The sequence below is a fragment of the Pelophylax lessonae genome, assembly GCF_965119305.1.
Source record: "Pelophylax lessonae genome assembly, chromosome: 4".
NCBI classification, from domain to species: domain Eukaryota; kingdom Metazoa; phylum Chordata; class Amphibia; order Anura; family Ranidae; genus Pelophylax; species Pelophylax lessonae.
Genome location: NC_138771.1, coordinates 535,316,651 through 535,332,293, shown reverse-complemented (window position 1 = coordinate 535,332,293; position 15,643 = coordinate 535,316,651). Strand labels below are relative to the sequence as shown.

Below are 15,643 nucleotides of genomic sequence, written 5' to 3'. Positions count from 1 at the left end.
CTCTCTCTCCTGATTGGCTGACTTACTTTGATTGACAGCCACGGGTGCCAATGGAGCCCCTGCTGTGTCTAAGCCAATCAGGAGGCAGAGTCCTGGATGGCCGAGGGACTCGTGGACATCGCTGGACAGAGATTGGGTTCAGGTAAATATTAGGGGGTGCTGGGGAGGCTGCTACACACAGAAGGCTTTTTATCTTAATACATAGAATGCATTAGGATAAAAAAAAAAAACCTTCTGACTTTACAACTTTACAACTCCTTTCAGATCAAGCTGTGTCCTATGAAATAATTTTCCATATGCTATGTCAAATGCAATGCAGTGGCAAATTATTTATATATACAGTAGGTGTTTAACCTCTTTCCGCTGGCCGTACCTATATATGCAGCCTTTTGGCGAGTGGGCTTTAAGGCTGAGAGACTGCATATAAACATTTTTCTGTGCTGAGAGTGTGTGCCCTGTGTGCTCCCAGTACAGCTACCAGTGGGTACAGGAAAGCTCCTGATGAATACTTGGGATTGAGAACTTTATGAATATGTGACTACTGTTACAGCCAATCACAGCGGCCACATGATCGGAAAGCCTGCCTCTACCTCATGACATTTAGAACCCCTTAAAGGGTCAGGAGGCAGCGGTGGGAAGGAATTAAGTGTGCCAGGGAAGCCAAGCCATACATTGGGATTGATTTACTACAACTGTAGAGTGCAAAATCTGGTGCAGCTGCGCATAGAAACCAATCAGCTTCCAGATTTTTTTTAATCAAAGTTTAATTGAACAAACTGAAATTAAACGCTGATTGGCTACTATGCACATCTGCACCAGATTTTGCACTCTACAGTTTTAGTAAATCAACCTCGTTGTTCCTTCTTGTTTTCTACAGATTTTTGTTCATAAAACATGGAGGGAGTTGTTACTAATTACACCTAGAACATTGCAGATAAAGGCAATAGCTTATCTAATGCACACTTGAACAAAATAGGTATACTTGCATTCAGTTTTTAGATATTGATTGGGAATGAAATTGGGTCATAGGACACTGTAAGAATCTACCATTAGATTGTTTTAGGGTTCTACTAAAAACTAAAAAGAAACACCCATACTCTATCTTCACAGGTAAAGCAATTGAGCAATATAAGCTGGAGAGTGTGGAATAATTATGTCACTGAACTGTGACATTTACCTGGTTTGTGTATGTGACGGGAGTCACTTTGGTTGGGGGGGGGGGGGGCATAGAACCCAGCGTACCTTAGAGAGGTTGCGAAATATCTCTCTCACCTCCCTAAGACCCTCTTATGTGTAAGTCACCCTGTGTCTATTAGGGGCACAGGGTGACCAAGAAAATGATGGACAACTACTTAATGGACACTGAGAATATGGTTTGGATTACTTGAAATGGGGCAGTAATATTTATCAACAAAATACCTCAGGAAATATATGAAGAATTAATCCGACTTTACACTGTGATACCTATAGCCTGTTGCCATGAAGTCTGTCACTCCTAAATAATTAAAGCATTGCTTAGATGTGGATTCCATGTACTCCAATGTAGGAGCTGGACAGTCTGCTACTGGGGTCTCCTGCTATTGTCCGTTTATTAAGGTGTTCTGTGTTTATGCTTAAGATAATGTGTAATGTATTTTGTTTTAGCCTTTTTGCAGTGCTGAGTCATTTAATATGTTAATTATAACATTGTCTAGATGTGGATTCCCATTTACCTATTGTTTCTGGGCAGATGGCTAGGTAATTAGTTCAGGTTAATCATATTTCTGTACACAATTTCATCTGCATATGATAATGTAATAAGGCACTGACTTGGTGTGGTATATATATTTGGTGTGAGTCTATTCAATAAATGTTCCAAATCTTATACATGCTATTCTCGGCTAGTTTTGTATGAGGGCGGCTAGAATATCTGATATCTATGTTCAAGACTGAAGGAAGCGGTATTCTGACGGAAGCACACACGCACATTGTGGGGCCACGGTTCTGTTACAGTGTATATGTTATAAAAATCACATTATACGTGAATACAGAGCAAAGAGCAATGATGTGCAGTAGTCCATACCAAATGACCATGTTTCAGCTTTTTTAGGACACGGTATTCAAAGAAACAATTATGTTATTTCAGTTTAGTAGATATGGCTTACTCTTTGCCTTTTTATGAAAAGCCCCTTGACATTGGTATTAACGTTGTTTGGTGGAAAGTACTGAGCTTGTCAATATGAATTAAACTTTGTGAGTCACCAGATTTATAAAAGTCTGACCTTGTTGTGCTCCATGGGTGCCTGTCAGTATGACACCGTGGAGTCACCTTGTTGCAATCTGCTGAATATGCTATTATCCAACATGTATATGTAATTGGATGAAAGCAGACAACAGAGGTCTATGACCTCAGAGATCATAACATGTCACTGTACAGCTCATAGTAGTTTTTACTCATGACATTGCAGAGCCCCATGTACTCATTCTGAGTTTCTAACATAGTCATGGAGAGGTTCTACAGCAATTTATGAATTCACCCTTTGGTGACCTATATGCATCAATTCCTTGGTGTTTAACATTCTTGTCTTTTTTAACAATTAATTTTGAGGACCTGAGTGGAGCACAGTAGAAATGCATAGTCTGAACACATGCTCATTGCTCTTATGCCTCAATGATAATGTGACATTTCTAAATGTAATGCACCAAAATCCGCTACACCTCATTGACAGATTACTTGTACATTGATCTGTCTAATAAGCCTCTACAAAGAAACCCATAATGATAATAATTAATCTTACTGCTCATTAATTTTTCCTCATAGTCAAAGTTTTTTTTTTTTAATGTAACCAAAGAAGTACAGTAACTGCATTCATGCTAGAGATAAGACAAGAATCTGCCGTAACAGGTCTAATGTTGAAGCTGCATACCCCCACCCCCAGCTTTACATTGTGTCTATGTCTATACAGTGTCTGTGTTTGGGAGGGTATAGATATACAAGGATGATGATACTGCTTAGACCACAATGTACACATTTCTCCACATATACAGTAACTATTCTAGCAACAGTTCCTGAAATTTTTTTTAGAAGGAACATCATAAAGTAACAACAGAATAAGCAACTTGGGAATTTAGTAGAAACCTCACAAAAAAACAGTCAGATGACTCAGATTTGTGTATATAGGAATTGTTACTAAAAAGGAAATTTAATTAAAAATATACACTAAAGTTGGGAGATTTTGCTTTGAGTCTTTCTTGAATCCCAATTTCTTTGAAGGAGGCGTTCTCAGTAAGTGCCTCCCATACAACCAAATTTGGTAGCAGAGGTGCTATTTCATAGCAGGACACTCTAGACACAACAGATATGTGAAGAACCATTTTATTGGTAAAGTGGTATCAGTCTGCGAAGAGCACTACACATTTGTAACCCTTACTAAATAAAGCTGGTGGAGTAGTTATTCACTCCTGAATTAACTCAGTAAATACATCTACTACGCAAAGTTGTATTCTTTAGGTGGTAATGTACAGCCTAATGCATAGAAAATCTAACAAATAGCAAGAGGCTCAAAAGCTGAAAGCCACATTTCAGAGATAATCACCCATTTATATCCTGTAAGGGTACTAATGGTCCATCTGACCTACCTGCTTGGTTTATAAATGTATTAATTCTACAAATTTTTCCATTGATCAGTCAATTTTATCTCATCTGCTTTAAGCTAATCCTTAGAATATGTTATGCATTTGTTAAAAACACCTCTAACACTACTTTTCATCTTCCCACTAACCAGTGTTAGGACCTCTAGTCCCACAACTTCTCTCCTGCAGTTGTTGGACAAAGAATAGTATACAGATACATTGCAAAAGTTTGTGCAGACTATAAAGTGTAAAAATGGTGCATCTTACCTCCCAGCCACTCAGATGAAATATTCTGCAGCAAAGTGAAAGGGATGCAAAAGAAAGTTACCAGCAAGTCACTGCAAGCCAGAGAACAGATAAAGATGTTAGTGGCTGTTCTCATTGCCTTCTTCCTGATAATGATGTAAACCACAAGGCTATTGCCAAACAAAGCTAAGATGAAGATAATGATATATAGAACCAAAAAGATGACCTTGGCATTGAGGGGCAGCTCTGGGATATAAACAAGTGGCTTGAGTCCATAGGATGCAATGAACTCCAGCCTGCTCATATTGTGCTCTTTCAGCAGTTGGTTGAAGGCTTCTGGAGTGATGTTGAGTCTTCTGTCCATGGTGCTGAAGTTCCTGGCTGAGACTACTCTTAACAATGCCACAAGTCCACCAGCTTAGCCAGACAGTCTCACATGGCTGGTCCAAGACCCATGTGACCACAATCCAGAAGTACAGCAGCAAAGACCTTAAACGTTGAAATAGCATAGTAACTGGGTATTGTCAGTCACCAATCCATCACCTGTCAGCTGCTTTAAGTGGTCCATGAAGAAGGCACTTTTTTTATAGAGCTGTTCCAGCAATATGACATAGCTCATAGTTTTTCACAGTGATATCCAAAGAGTGATGGATTGCATGTCTCTGCTTCCTATAGGGCAATGTTACTCATGTTTCTCTCCTCCTCTTCAGAACTGGGAATGATCATTTCCCCTCCTTCTTTTTCCTCTTTTTAATGCCTTACAGCAGTCGATCAAACGGTGTCTGTGTTGCAGTGCTTGCCAGAGAAGCACACAGTGGCTCACAGAAGACTGAGCATCTGGTTGCAGCATTGCTGCTTATATGTACAATAGGCTTCTACTCGCTGTCAGGCTGATTGCAAGCCTGTGATTAAAATCTTGCTTTATGTGACCAGAGGTCCTGTGTACTTTCTGCTCAGTAAATATGAGAATGCAATGGATGGGGGAAGAGCAGGGAAATATATGAAAGGGAACTGAAAGGCAGTCTGAATTTATAGTTTATAACATAAAATACAAACATTCCCTGGGAGCCAGACTCAACGCTGTCCTCCATCAGCTCAAAAGAATGTGATGGATTCAAGCAGGCTTGCTCTGTGAACGTGACACTAAACCTCTGGCAGCATAGGAGCATTACAATGCCTGGCTTAGGGAAAATTAGAGCGCAAGTGTGCAGAGGTTACCTATAGCAATAAAAAGGTACGGCACAACTAAAATATGCTATAAGACAAGGACCATTTATTTTCAAAAGCTTTAACATTTCAATGTAATTTAAAAAATACATTTCAATATTTCTAAGTCTGCAACTTTCATTAAAATAATACCTGGTGATCCTGCCATGAAGTTCTTTCTTTAGGAATTTCCTATTATAAAATGACAATGCTCTGCCCCTGAATCTCTCAGTTGTGCAGAGGTTTCCAATGAAGAGTAGCGACTGTTTAAGTACAGATTATGCAGTCCTAGTCCACTGTTATGACCGTTAATAATGAGCTGAATGTATTTGGGATTGGTGCGAGGGGTGTTCAGCAAACTGAAAAAAAAAGTTGTATATTGTGAATCTTGAAAATCAATTTTGTCTATTTTTAATGCCAATAGGCAAGGGATTGTCAAACAAATGGCAAAGAGAAAAAAACACAGCACGGAGTCCCCCGCAAATTAATACCAAATGCTTCAGGTCTGATATGTGTTTTAAGGTGGTACCCTATGCAAAAAGCAAAAAAATATAGTGTGACCACCCAAATGTCGGCATTATATCAACCACTATCCTGCTGTGAATGACAGCACAGCTTTAATGGTTGCTAACATGCCAGATGTTGCCAGGGTCCCAGCAACCACTGAGACTCTGCTATCAATCACAGTGAGAATATCATTTTTTGGATATTTATTTACATTAAAGGGCATTACTATTATTATTTTCCACTCAATAAAGGACTGCATGTACTATTTTGTGTGTTTATTCAGGGCATCCTAGCAACCCCTATCCTTTTGCCTGCTGGTATATTTCAAATTGTAAATAGGCCGGGAGGCATCCCCAGGTGTCCTCAGTGACCAAATATGGCTGAGACACACAGTTTAATTAGTTACTAGGGTGCAAGTGACAGCTAATGTCCTAGCAACCAAAGACTCTGTTCGGTCTGCCCATATTTGATCAATGATGTCAGCCAGTATTCACAGACTCATTGTTTACATTAGGCTGCTGAAAAGAAAATCCCCTGGCCAGCAGTGAATGGGACCCCAGCTGCATCAATGATTACTAGCAAAGCAGCAGTTGCCAGCATCTTAGCAACCAAGAGTCCTGACTGAGTATAATGAAATTGGCTGCAAATAAACACTACAGAAAATTAGCAATGCTGAGATGCAACAAAGGATAAAAAAGTGAAAACAAGTAAGTTAACAAAGCAAAATAACTGTTCGATACACAAGGCTTTGGAAAATGAAATGTTTAGGCTTTGCATCTAAATTCATGTGATAATATCTGTGTATTGACTTTTCATGGTACAAGTGAGATCTGCACTTTAGCAAACAGAGCTTATTTAATGGAATCCAAGTTACTAGTGAAAGCTTATTTATATGGTAGAAATCTTTGAAATACTGTTGCTTCAACCTCTCAAGCATCCCTGGCAGTGGTTTAGTTTATCCCAATCTATATCACTTTTCCTCTTCAGCTTGTTTAATATGTATATTCGCAGAAACATATAAATAAAGTCATGTGAAATGGTATAAAGAAATCAATGCATTTTAAATACAAAACTAAAAACTAAAAATTTTACATATTACAGCCTACCGATACTTAAATGTTTAACTTTTGGCAAAGTTACTGAAATTCAGAATCTTACTTGTCCACAAGATTGCATTGTCAAATTGTGTCTTGCCTAGCTATGACCAGGTTTGTACAGATTGTCTGGAGATGTAGTCTTGAAGAAGGATTCCAACTATTGTAGTCCATGGGCCACAACTACAAGACCCACAAGAACCTAGGAGCAGGAGGGACCAGATAAAAAGTAAAAGCCCAGGAAGTAGCTGGACAGTTGGAGGAAGAGCATCAGCAAGGTAGGAGTGATTGAGCTGTGCTTTGCCAAACCATGCTATGTCAAGCCATGCAATTCCAGAGAGAGAGCAGGTTGCGGTGCTGGATGCTGGAACCAGGAGGCTGACCCTGAACGAGGACATCTGCGTCCTGAGTTGCTGTTTAAGCCACCACCATCTCTGCGGCTGTCTGCTGTACTACAGCATAAGGGGGCCCCAGCATACAGAACACAACAGAACATCAAAGCCATATATACAGTGAGGGAAAAAAGTATTTGATCCCCTGCTGATTTTGTACATTTTCCCCACTGACAAAGAAATGATCAGTCTATAATTTTAATGGTAGTTTTATTTTATAGTGAGAGACAGAATAACAATAAAAATACCCAGAAAAACGTATTTCAAAAAAGTAATTGACCCCCTCACCAAACATGACTTACTACTTGGTGGCAAAATCTTTGTTGGCAATCACAGAGGTCAGACATTTCTTGTAGTTGGCCACCAGGTTTGCACACATCTCAGGAGGGATTTTTCCCCCTCCTCTTTGTAGATCCTCTCCAAGTCATTAAGGTTTTGAGGCTAACATTTGGTAACTTGAACCTTCAGCTCCCTACACATATTTTCTATGGGATTAAGGTCTGGAGACTGGCTAGGCCAATCCAGGACCTTAATGTACTTCTTCTTGTATCACTCGTTTCTGGCCTTAGCTGTGTGTTTTGGGTCATTGTTATACTGGAATACCCATCCAAGACCCATTTTCAATGCCTTGGCTAAGGGAAGGAGGTTCTCACTCAAAATTTGAAGGTTTATGGCCCCATTCATTATCCCTTTGATGTGGTGAAGTTGTGTTGTCCCCTTTGCAGAAAAAGACCCCCAAAGCATAATGGTTACACCTCTATGTTTGACGGTAGGGAGGGTGTTCTTGGGGTCATTTGCCGCATTCCTCCACCTCCAAACACGGTGAGTTGAATTGAGGCCAAAGGGCTAGATTTTGGTCTCATCTGACCACTACACATTCACCCAGTTCTCCTCTGAATCATTCAGATGTTCATTAGCAAACTTCAGACGGGCCTGAACATGTGCTTTCTTGGGACCTTATGGGCGCTGCAGGATTTCAGTCCTTCACAGCGTAGTGTGTTACCAATTGCTTTCTAGGTGACTATGGTCCCAGCTGCCTTGAGATCATTGACAAGATTCTCCCGTGTAATTCTGGGCTTATTCCTCACCATTCTCAGGATCACTGAAACTCCACAAGGTGAGATCATGCATGGAGTGAAAACCAAGGAATATGAGGGGGGAAAGACCCTCTCAGAAGGGTTGCATAAACCGGGCTCACAGGGTAAATAGTGCAAAAAATACTTTATTAAGTGGTGCAATACACAAACAAGTCAATACAAAAAATAAGTAAAAACTACACATACTGTGTATGACACATGTAGTGTGAAGTTGACCCCTTGGATCTGTGTGGGTGGAATGTGCTGTGTGTCAGCACCACCCTTTACCAGCAGGGACCCTGTCTGCATCAATTCCGAGGGAGAGGAGTGATCTGTTAATGAAAAACTTGCGGTTACTTCTTCAATCCCTGGGAGTTGAGATGCCTCAGCATGCCTAGAATAGAGTCTAAATAATGAGAAGTAGGTCTGTAATACCTCAATTCTCTATCGCATGTGAAGGCAGATATTGGCTGTGAGCTGTGTGAGCAACTGTAATCAGATGGTAACTGGAAATGGCAGATACTTAGTGCTTCACTATGTCATGTGTCCAGCGGGTTAATGTCAAGTAAAGGGAAATGGTTAGTGCACTAAATGGCCACTAGATATAAGCCCATATAATCCCTGTGACAATCTAGCCGGATCCTGCTGTGGCCGACATAGTGGTGATAGAAAGTTACTCTTCACAATGTAAAATTGCTGTAAACAGTTTTGCAGATTGAGGTACGGTGTGTTCGGAGCCGTAGGGGGAAGCGATGGAGAGGAGGGGGATGGGGTGAGGTTCCGGGGGGGGAGTCCACAAGTTGGGGAGAAGTTCCTCTCTGTGGGGGGTGCCACCTGTCCTGCTTTGTGAGATAAATTGTGGCCCGGATCGTAGTTAGTGGGGAATGAGGGGGCTATTCATCGGCAATCCACCCATCCATGATGGCTAGATAACTGTCCCGTGGTGAGTATGTGAATATAGTCTTACCGATAGCTCCTCCTCCTGGTCTCCCGTCAGTCCACTAATGGAGTCCTGGATCCCGTGTCCGGCCGTTCTCACAGAAGGCGGTGTGGAGAATCCCCCCGTTTGATGATGGACTAAACGTCCTTCAAAGGAATTTCAGGCTGGTTCGCCCATCCCATAGCCTCTCGTAGAGAGCGATGTCCTGAGGTCCGGGATTCCAGAAAAGTATATCGCCGACTTCCCGTAGCGTCCTACGTCACCATGTCTCATTGGTCCACACAGAGACAGAGAACCTCCTGCAGGGCCGGTAGAGTGCTGGCGTCTGACGTTGACGCGTTTCGCGTGCTCACGCACGCTTCTTCAGAGATCATGCATGGAGTCCCAAACCAAGGGAGATTGACATATATTTTGTGTTTCTTCTATTTGCGAATAATCACACCAACTGTTGTCTCCCTCTCACCAAGCTGCTTGCCGATGGTCTTGTAGCCCATTCCAGCCTTGTGTAGATCTACAGTCTTGTCCCTGACATCCTTGGACAGCTCTTTTGTCTTGGCAATGGTGGAGAGATTGAAATCTGATTGACTGATTGATTGCTTCTGTGGACAGGTGTCTTTTATACAAGTAACAAGCTGAGATTAGGAGCACTCCCTTTAAGAGAGTGCTCCTAATCTCAGCTTGTTACCTGTATAGAAGTTATCTAGGAACCAAAATCTTGCTGATTGATAGGGGATCAAATACTTATTTCACTCATTAAAATGCAAATCGATTTATAACTTTTTTGAAATGCATTTTTCTGGATATTTTTGTTGTTATTCTGTCTCTCATTGTTGAAATAAACTTACCATTAAAAATATAGAATGATCACTTTGTCAGTGGGCAAACGTACAAAATCAGCAGGGGATCAAGTATTTTTTTCCCCTCACTGTATATAACATAGGGCCACTAACACTGCAGAACACTGGCTTTTCCCTGCTTCCTATCTGCCTCCCATTGCTGCAGAATTTTCTAGTCTTTATACCCACAAATGCTACATTTGAGCTTGCCCCACTTTTTGCATTGTTGCAATAAAGGAGTCTACATATGTACAGAGCCCAATCTTACAGTAGACTGCTGTTGACTGCCACTCTCTTATTCATCTTCATCATCCTGAATGCCAACTGTTTTAAAGAGCTCAAACATAGCCAGATGAAGTTCCAAAAAGACTTGCTGGAGTCACTATATTCCTGGGGGGGGGGGGGGGGAGAACTGGTTTGCTGTTACAGAGTTTAAATTTGAAGGCCTAACCCCTTTTCCTGAGCCCTTTAAGTGCCTTAGCCTGCTACATCTCTTTATAATTCTCTTTGGTCACTGGAGGGGTAACCTCTCATGCGGAGAGCTACTGTTTATGCTCCTAAAATTGCAGTGTAAGCTGGGTTTGATGCTAGCGTACCTTTGTTGAGTACACTGGACCTGTTACTGTTGTGTTCATGGGCACTGATTTTGATGTACCAGTCTGTTTTTCTATACTTGTGACTTTTATCAATACAGTGTGCTTTTCTTTTTAACAGGTGATGTGTATACAGGGGTAGACTGGGCCAGGGGGCAAAGGGGATTGCCTAAAGGATTCCTGGTGAAGAGAAGTAAAAAGTCCTTGCCGCTGACCTACTGAGTGCGGGATGAAGACAAGGACAGAGCACAGACCTCCCTTGCCCCAAGCATGAATGGTGTAAACTGTGTCTGAGCAGAGGCCAGTTCCATGCCCCACTGGAGGCCAACTGGGCTGTCCTAACTCCCCCCAACTGCCCTCGGATGACCAGGTCGGGAACCCAGATTCGGTCGGTGAGTAGAGAGTACCTGGAGCGGAGCTTCAGCCTGGAATAGGGGTCAGGAGGAGGCTTGGAAGAGGGAGAGTGGGAGGGGGGCTGAGTCCCTGAACCATGGGCCTCTGGTTTGTACATGTCCCCTGGGCTGAAAGTTGCCAGTCAGTCCGCGTGTGTATAATTCTTGCAGGTCTACCGGGTGTTCCCAGACAAGGTGGTTCTGGCGATGTCAGCAAGGGTGAGGCCTTGCCTAGGGCTAGAGAATGCAGAGGACCCAAAATTACAAGTGGCTCCAGCAGGGGTAGCTCTAAATATGTATTGGCTGCATTCATTTTCTTTTTTAGGTTTTTTTCCCTTTTAGCTTCCCCTGTGATCTGGCCAAAAAACACATCCTCTGTAATAGAGTGCCTCCACTCTGTATGAAGGAGCAACAAAGACACCTTTGGACAGCAGCAATAATAATCTGGGGGTAGGGGGAGTGTTAGATATACCAGCAGATTTAAATACACAAACAAATTGAAGGCAAACTCCAGCTAACACATAATCAGTCACAGCAAATGTTTTTTTTTTTTCTTTTGGGATAAAGGTTTTACATAAATAAATAAAAGGTGATCATTGTAAGTCAGTGGTAAATGGTTTATCCCAATCCTCTACCTGCTACATCTGCAGCATTCTGTTGAAAAACAGCAGATTTATTCAGGCTAGATCACTAGGTGAAAATAAACAAAAGAAAACCTGAAAAAAAGAAAACAAATGCAGCCACCACATTTAAGAATTTGTAAGCTGCAACATAATAAATGTTTGGCTTTGGTTTTAACACCACTTTAATGTAATAGGTGCTATTATTACATAATAATTTCCTACAGTAATAAGAATATAACATTTTTTTCCAAGAGCAGTCCTAAAGAGAAGCAGCGCCTACCTTCCCTGCTTGCATAATATTCTTTAGCCAGAAATTATAGGTACGTACACACACACACACACACACACACACACACACACACACACACACACACACACACACACACACACACACACACACACACACACACACACACACACACACACACACACACACACACACACACACACACACACACACACACACACACACACACACACACACACACACACACACACACACACACACACACACACACACACACACACACACACCATTACTGCTGGTTCAGTAATATAATATAATAATGGTGATGGTAATGGTAATGGTGATGTCTCATATTTTCAGAAAGAAAAGCATGCTGCATTATTTATGCATCCACCTGCAAAATCCTATTAAGTTCTGAAGCTTGTATTGTGAGCAATATACAGAGAGGAATGCATATTCCAGAGACTTGGAGTTTGGTGATATAAAACTGTCATAAGGATCCTATGTTGTGCTGTATATTCAAGAGAGTATTCTCTAACGTATGTGCTACTGTTCGGAACTCTGTGATGCTACTGTGACAGTATACTATTGGTAAATGTAACTCAAAATCTATTACCTTCTTCATTGTCTAGCTATGTTTTTGTAAATCCCTGTGCTTCTTTACAACAGCAATAAGCTGCATCTTTTGACAACTAAATTGCAATTGCTGGCCATGTTCTTGAAACCACAGCTATTGCCATCTGTAACCAGTAAGTAAATGGTAGTCTCTTCTTGCATGAAAGAGGTTGTCTTTTGATACTGAATGGGAAACATCTGGGACAAGAAATCCCAGACACAATAGTCTTGATAAATCCTATTGTCCAGAGGGTGTCTCACAGTGCTGAGCAGGAAGACGCTGACATAGGGGATGCTGCTAACATAGGGGATACTGTCTAGAATAACACTGGACCTCAAGTAATGCAGCGTGGGGCTCATAACACCTTGCTTTTTGCTAGGGAAGCAAAAATAAAATCAAGGATTACATTTACTTAGAAGTCACCCCTAGGGCAGCACAGGTTGACAATTAAGTATCATATTCATTATACTTCCTCTATTAGTTTTTTTGTAAATCTAAATTATACAATTTTTAACACCATTTACAAATTGAATTGACTTTAACATTCCAAGTAACCACCATAATTACTCCAAACAAATCAGTTAGAAAAAGCTTGAACATACTGGTTAAGTAAGAGATGCTAGCTTATATGATTATGATTCATAGAATTAGGAAATCTAAAATGTTAATACCTGGCATAACAATGTAGCACTACTTCCATGGGAGCTGCTGTGTGTGGGTTCCCCTTGGTTACCATTAGCAACAACAGAACAGTCTGTCATTTTTCCAAGTGTTTTACCTCAGACAAGAAGCAGTCCATGACTGGGGATATTGCCCAATATTACGGCTGCCAAAGCCTAACCAACCACCACCACATACCTTCCCTGTTCCCCAATAAATGACTTCACACCATCCTCTTTATTTGGGTTTAAAATGGCCAAAGCAGCCTCTTTATTAACAAAAGGTAATTCACCACTTTCTTCATTACACCATATCACATTCTTTTTGAAAAAATAACATACATAACCAGCCTGATATATCTACCTGCTCTTCCAATGGGTCTTAAGATTTTTGAAGGCACCCTAAATGACCAACCGGCTGTATCTGGCACCCCATTTGTGTCACCAGAGGCCCCCAGCTGCAATTACACCGACTCAGGGACAAACGTTTATAACTCCTCCAACCGATACAGCCAGCTTACAACACTTCAATATTAAATCCACCACTTATTAGGGCAGGTACACCCATACCGAAGATGGGCCTAGACCCTCGCTCTCCAAAGAGCGTAACCATCCCCTGCCTTCAAAAACCCAGCGATCTCTGCCTGCTTCCCTGACAATACCCGCACCCGTATACCCTTACCAAAGAAAAACCCTAATGCGAACAAGAAGAATCGGGAGAATCTTTCCTTGCGCTGTCCCTTTGCTGGGATGAAGCCCCAAGCAGCAAGTCCCCCAGAAGACCCCCTGAGGCCACACCCTGCCCCACCTTGGTCTCCACCAATAAGATAAGTCCTATATCTATATATACCTTCACCTACTTAACCCTTTAGCTCTTTTTAGCCTGTATGTCCAAACCCCAGTCATGTAGGCCCTCTGCCCAGGTGGCGCCTCAGCTCCTAGCCTATTTCTGTATCTTTGGTTTTTAGGTTTTTTTGGAACTTGGATAGGAGAAGGGAATGAGTGGGATACTCCAACTTAAAGAACTATGCACAATAGGCTGGGACAACTTGAATAGAGCTGAATATCGCTGATTAACGCTGTATGACGATGAGTAATGCTAAATATAGCTAGTCACGGCTAGGCCGCTGCTTCACTTTGCCCTTGGCTGTGAATGAAGTGATAAGCTTCCTGAGGTAAACTGTATCCTGAGGTAAGCTGTGCTCTGTGGTAGACTGTACTGCTGAACAACTTCAGGGCCCTTCTTGGCACCCCCTTTGTCCCTAATCTTCAGGGTTAACTACTTGGCACCCCCTCTCCTGTAACAATCTGTGTGAGCTGGCTCCTTGATCCCCTGACTTCTTTGGTAGTGGTCTCCTCTCCTAGGCAGACCCTTGAGCAGATCCCTCAGTACTCACGATACTGTTTTTCCCAAAGCCTTCTGCCCAACAGCTCCACTGGTCAGCACACTGGATCCTCTGCAGCCCAACTCCACACCTGGTTCAACATGCCAACTGCTTGAACCACCTTCCTCACATCAGCAGGAGGAGAGACAGCCATCCACCTCCTCCTTGGACTTTGCTCCCGCCAAAAGATGCCCTGTCACATGCTCCCTCAGGATTTATTACCAATCCCAGTATGCATTGCAGCAATGCCCACCCACTGAGGCAGCCATAAACTCTGGTGTGCTATTGGTTAGGTTTCTTCCACTGTCCAACAAACTCCCTTATTGGATACAGTGGGGAGACTCCCTTAGACCCAATAAATCACACCTGGAAACATGTGACAGGCTAAACTAACAGATCTGGCTCTCCTTGATAAGCAGAACAGAGCCACCAAATGTGTTTTCCTAGCACCTACCTAGGAGGTGCTACAATAAAATGTGATTTTATTTGCATTTTCAGGTATAAGATTTGGAGAAACCATGTCAGTTACCTTAAATGGATTGTAAAGGCAGAAGGTTTTTATATCTTAAGGCATTCCATACCTTAAGATAAAAAAACCTTTTGTGTGCAGCAGGCCCTCTATTACTTACTTGAGCCCGTCTTTTTCCAGCGATGTTGTAGGAGTGTCTAAGCTGCCTGGGGCTCTCCACGATTGGCTCCTCCTGCTGTCAATCAAAATCATTCAGGCAATCAGGAGAGAGAGAGGACGGGGCCAGGTCGGGGCTCTATGTCTGAATGAACACAGGTAGCAGTGACTTGGCTCGGGTGCCCCCATAGTAAGCTGCTTGCTGTGGGGGCACTCAACAGCAGGAGGGAGGGGCCATGATCACAGAAGAGGGACCTGAGAAGAGGAGGATCTGTGCCCAACCAACTGCATAGAGCAGGTAAGTATAACATTTTTGTTATTTTTATAGAAAAAAAAAGTGAGACTTTACAATCACTTTAAAGTCTGTCTGGTATGTGGACAGGCTAATTGTTTCCCAAAAATGTATGCACCCGAACTATAGATTCTTTTTTAAGGGATTGTATCATGGTTTGCACATGTTCTCTTTCTATTTGATGATCAAGACAAAAAAAATACAGTTTCTAAAAAAATTTTTTTGAACTATTGTAAATAGATAATATTGCATATGAACATGATGCATATGCATAATGTTTTACAGGCTATAGATACCTGCTT

General features: G+C 41.9%; 1 protein-coding gene across 1 annotated transcript in view; it reads right to left on the bottom strand.

Moving 5' to 3' along the window:
* Nucleotides 1-4,902, bottom strand: part of LOC309553882 (pyroglutamylated RF-amide peptide receptor-like) — a 216,601-nt gene extending 211,699 nt beyond the window's left edge. Inside the window, exon 1 of the mRNA XM_082255364.1 lies at nt 3,880-4,902. Within this exon, the coding sequence (XP_082111490.1) occupies nt 3,880-4,222 (343 nt within the window). The 5' untranslated portion in view covers nt 4,223-4,902. The remainder of the gene's footprint in view (nt 1-3,879) is intronic.
* Nucleotides 4,903-15,643: the final 10,741 nt, after the last annotated feature.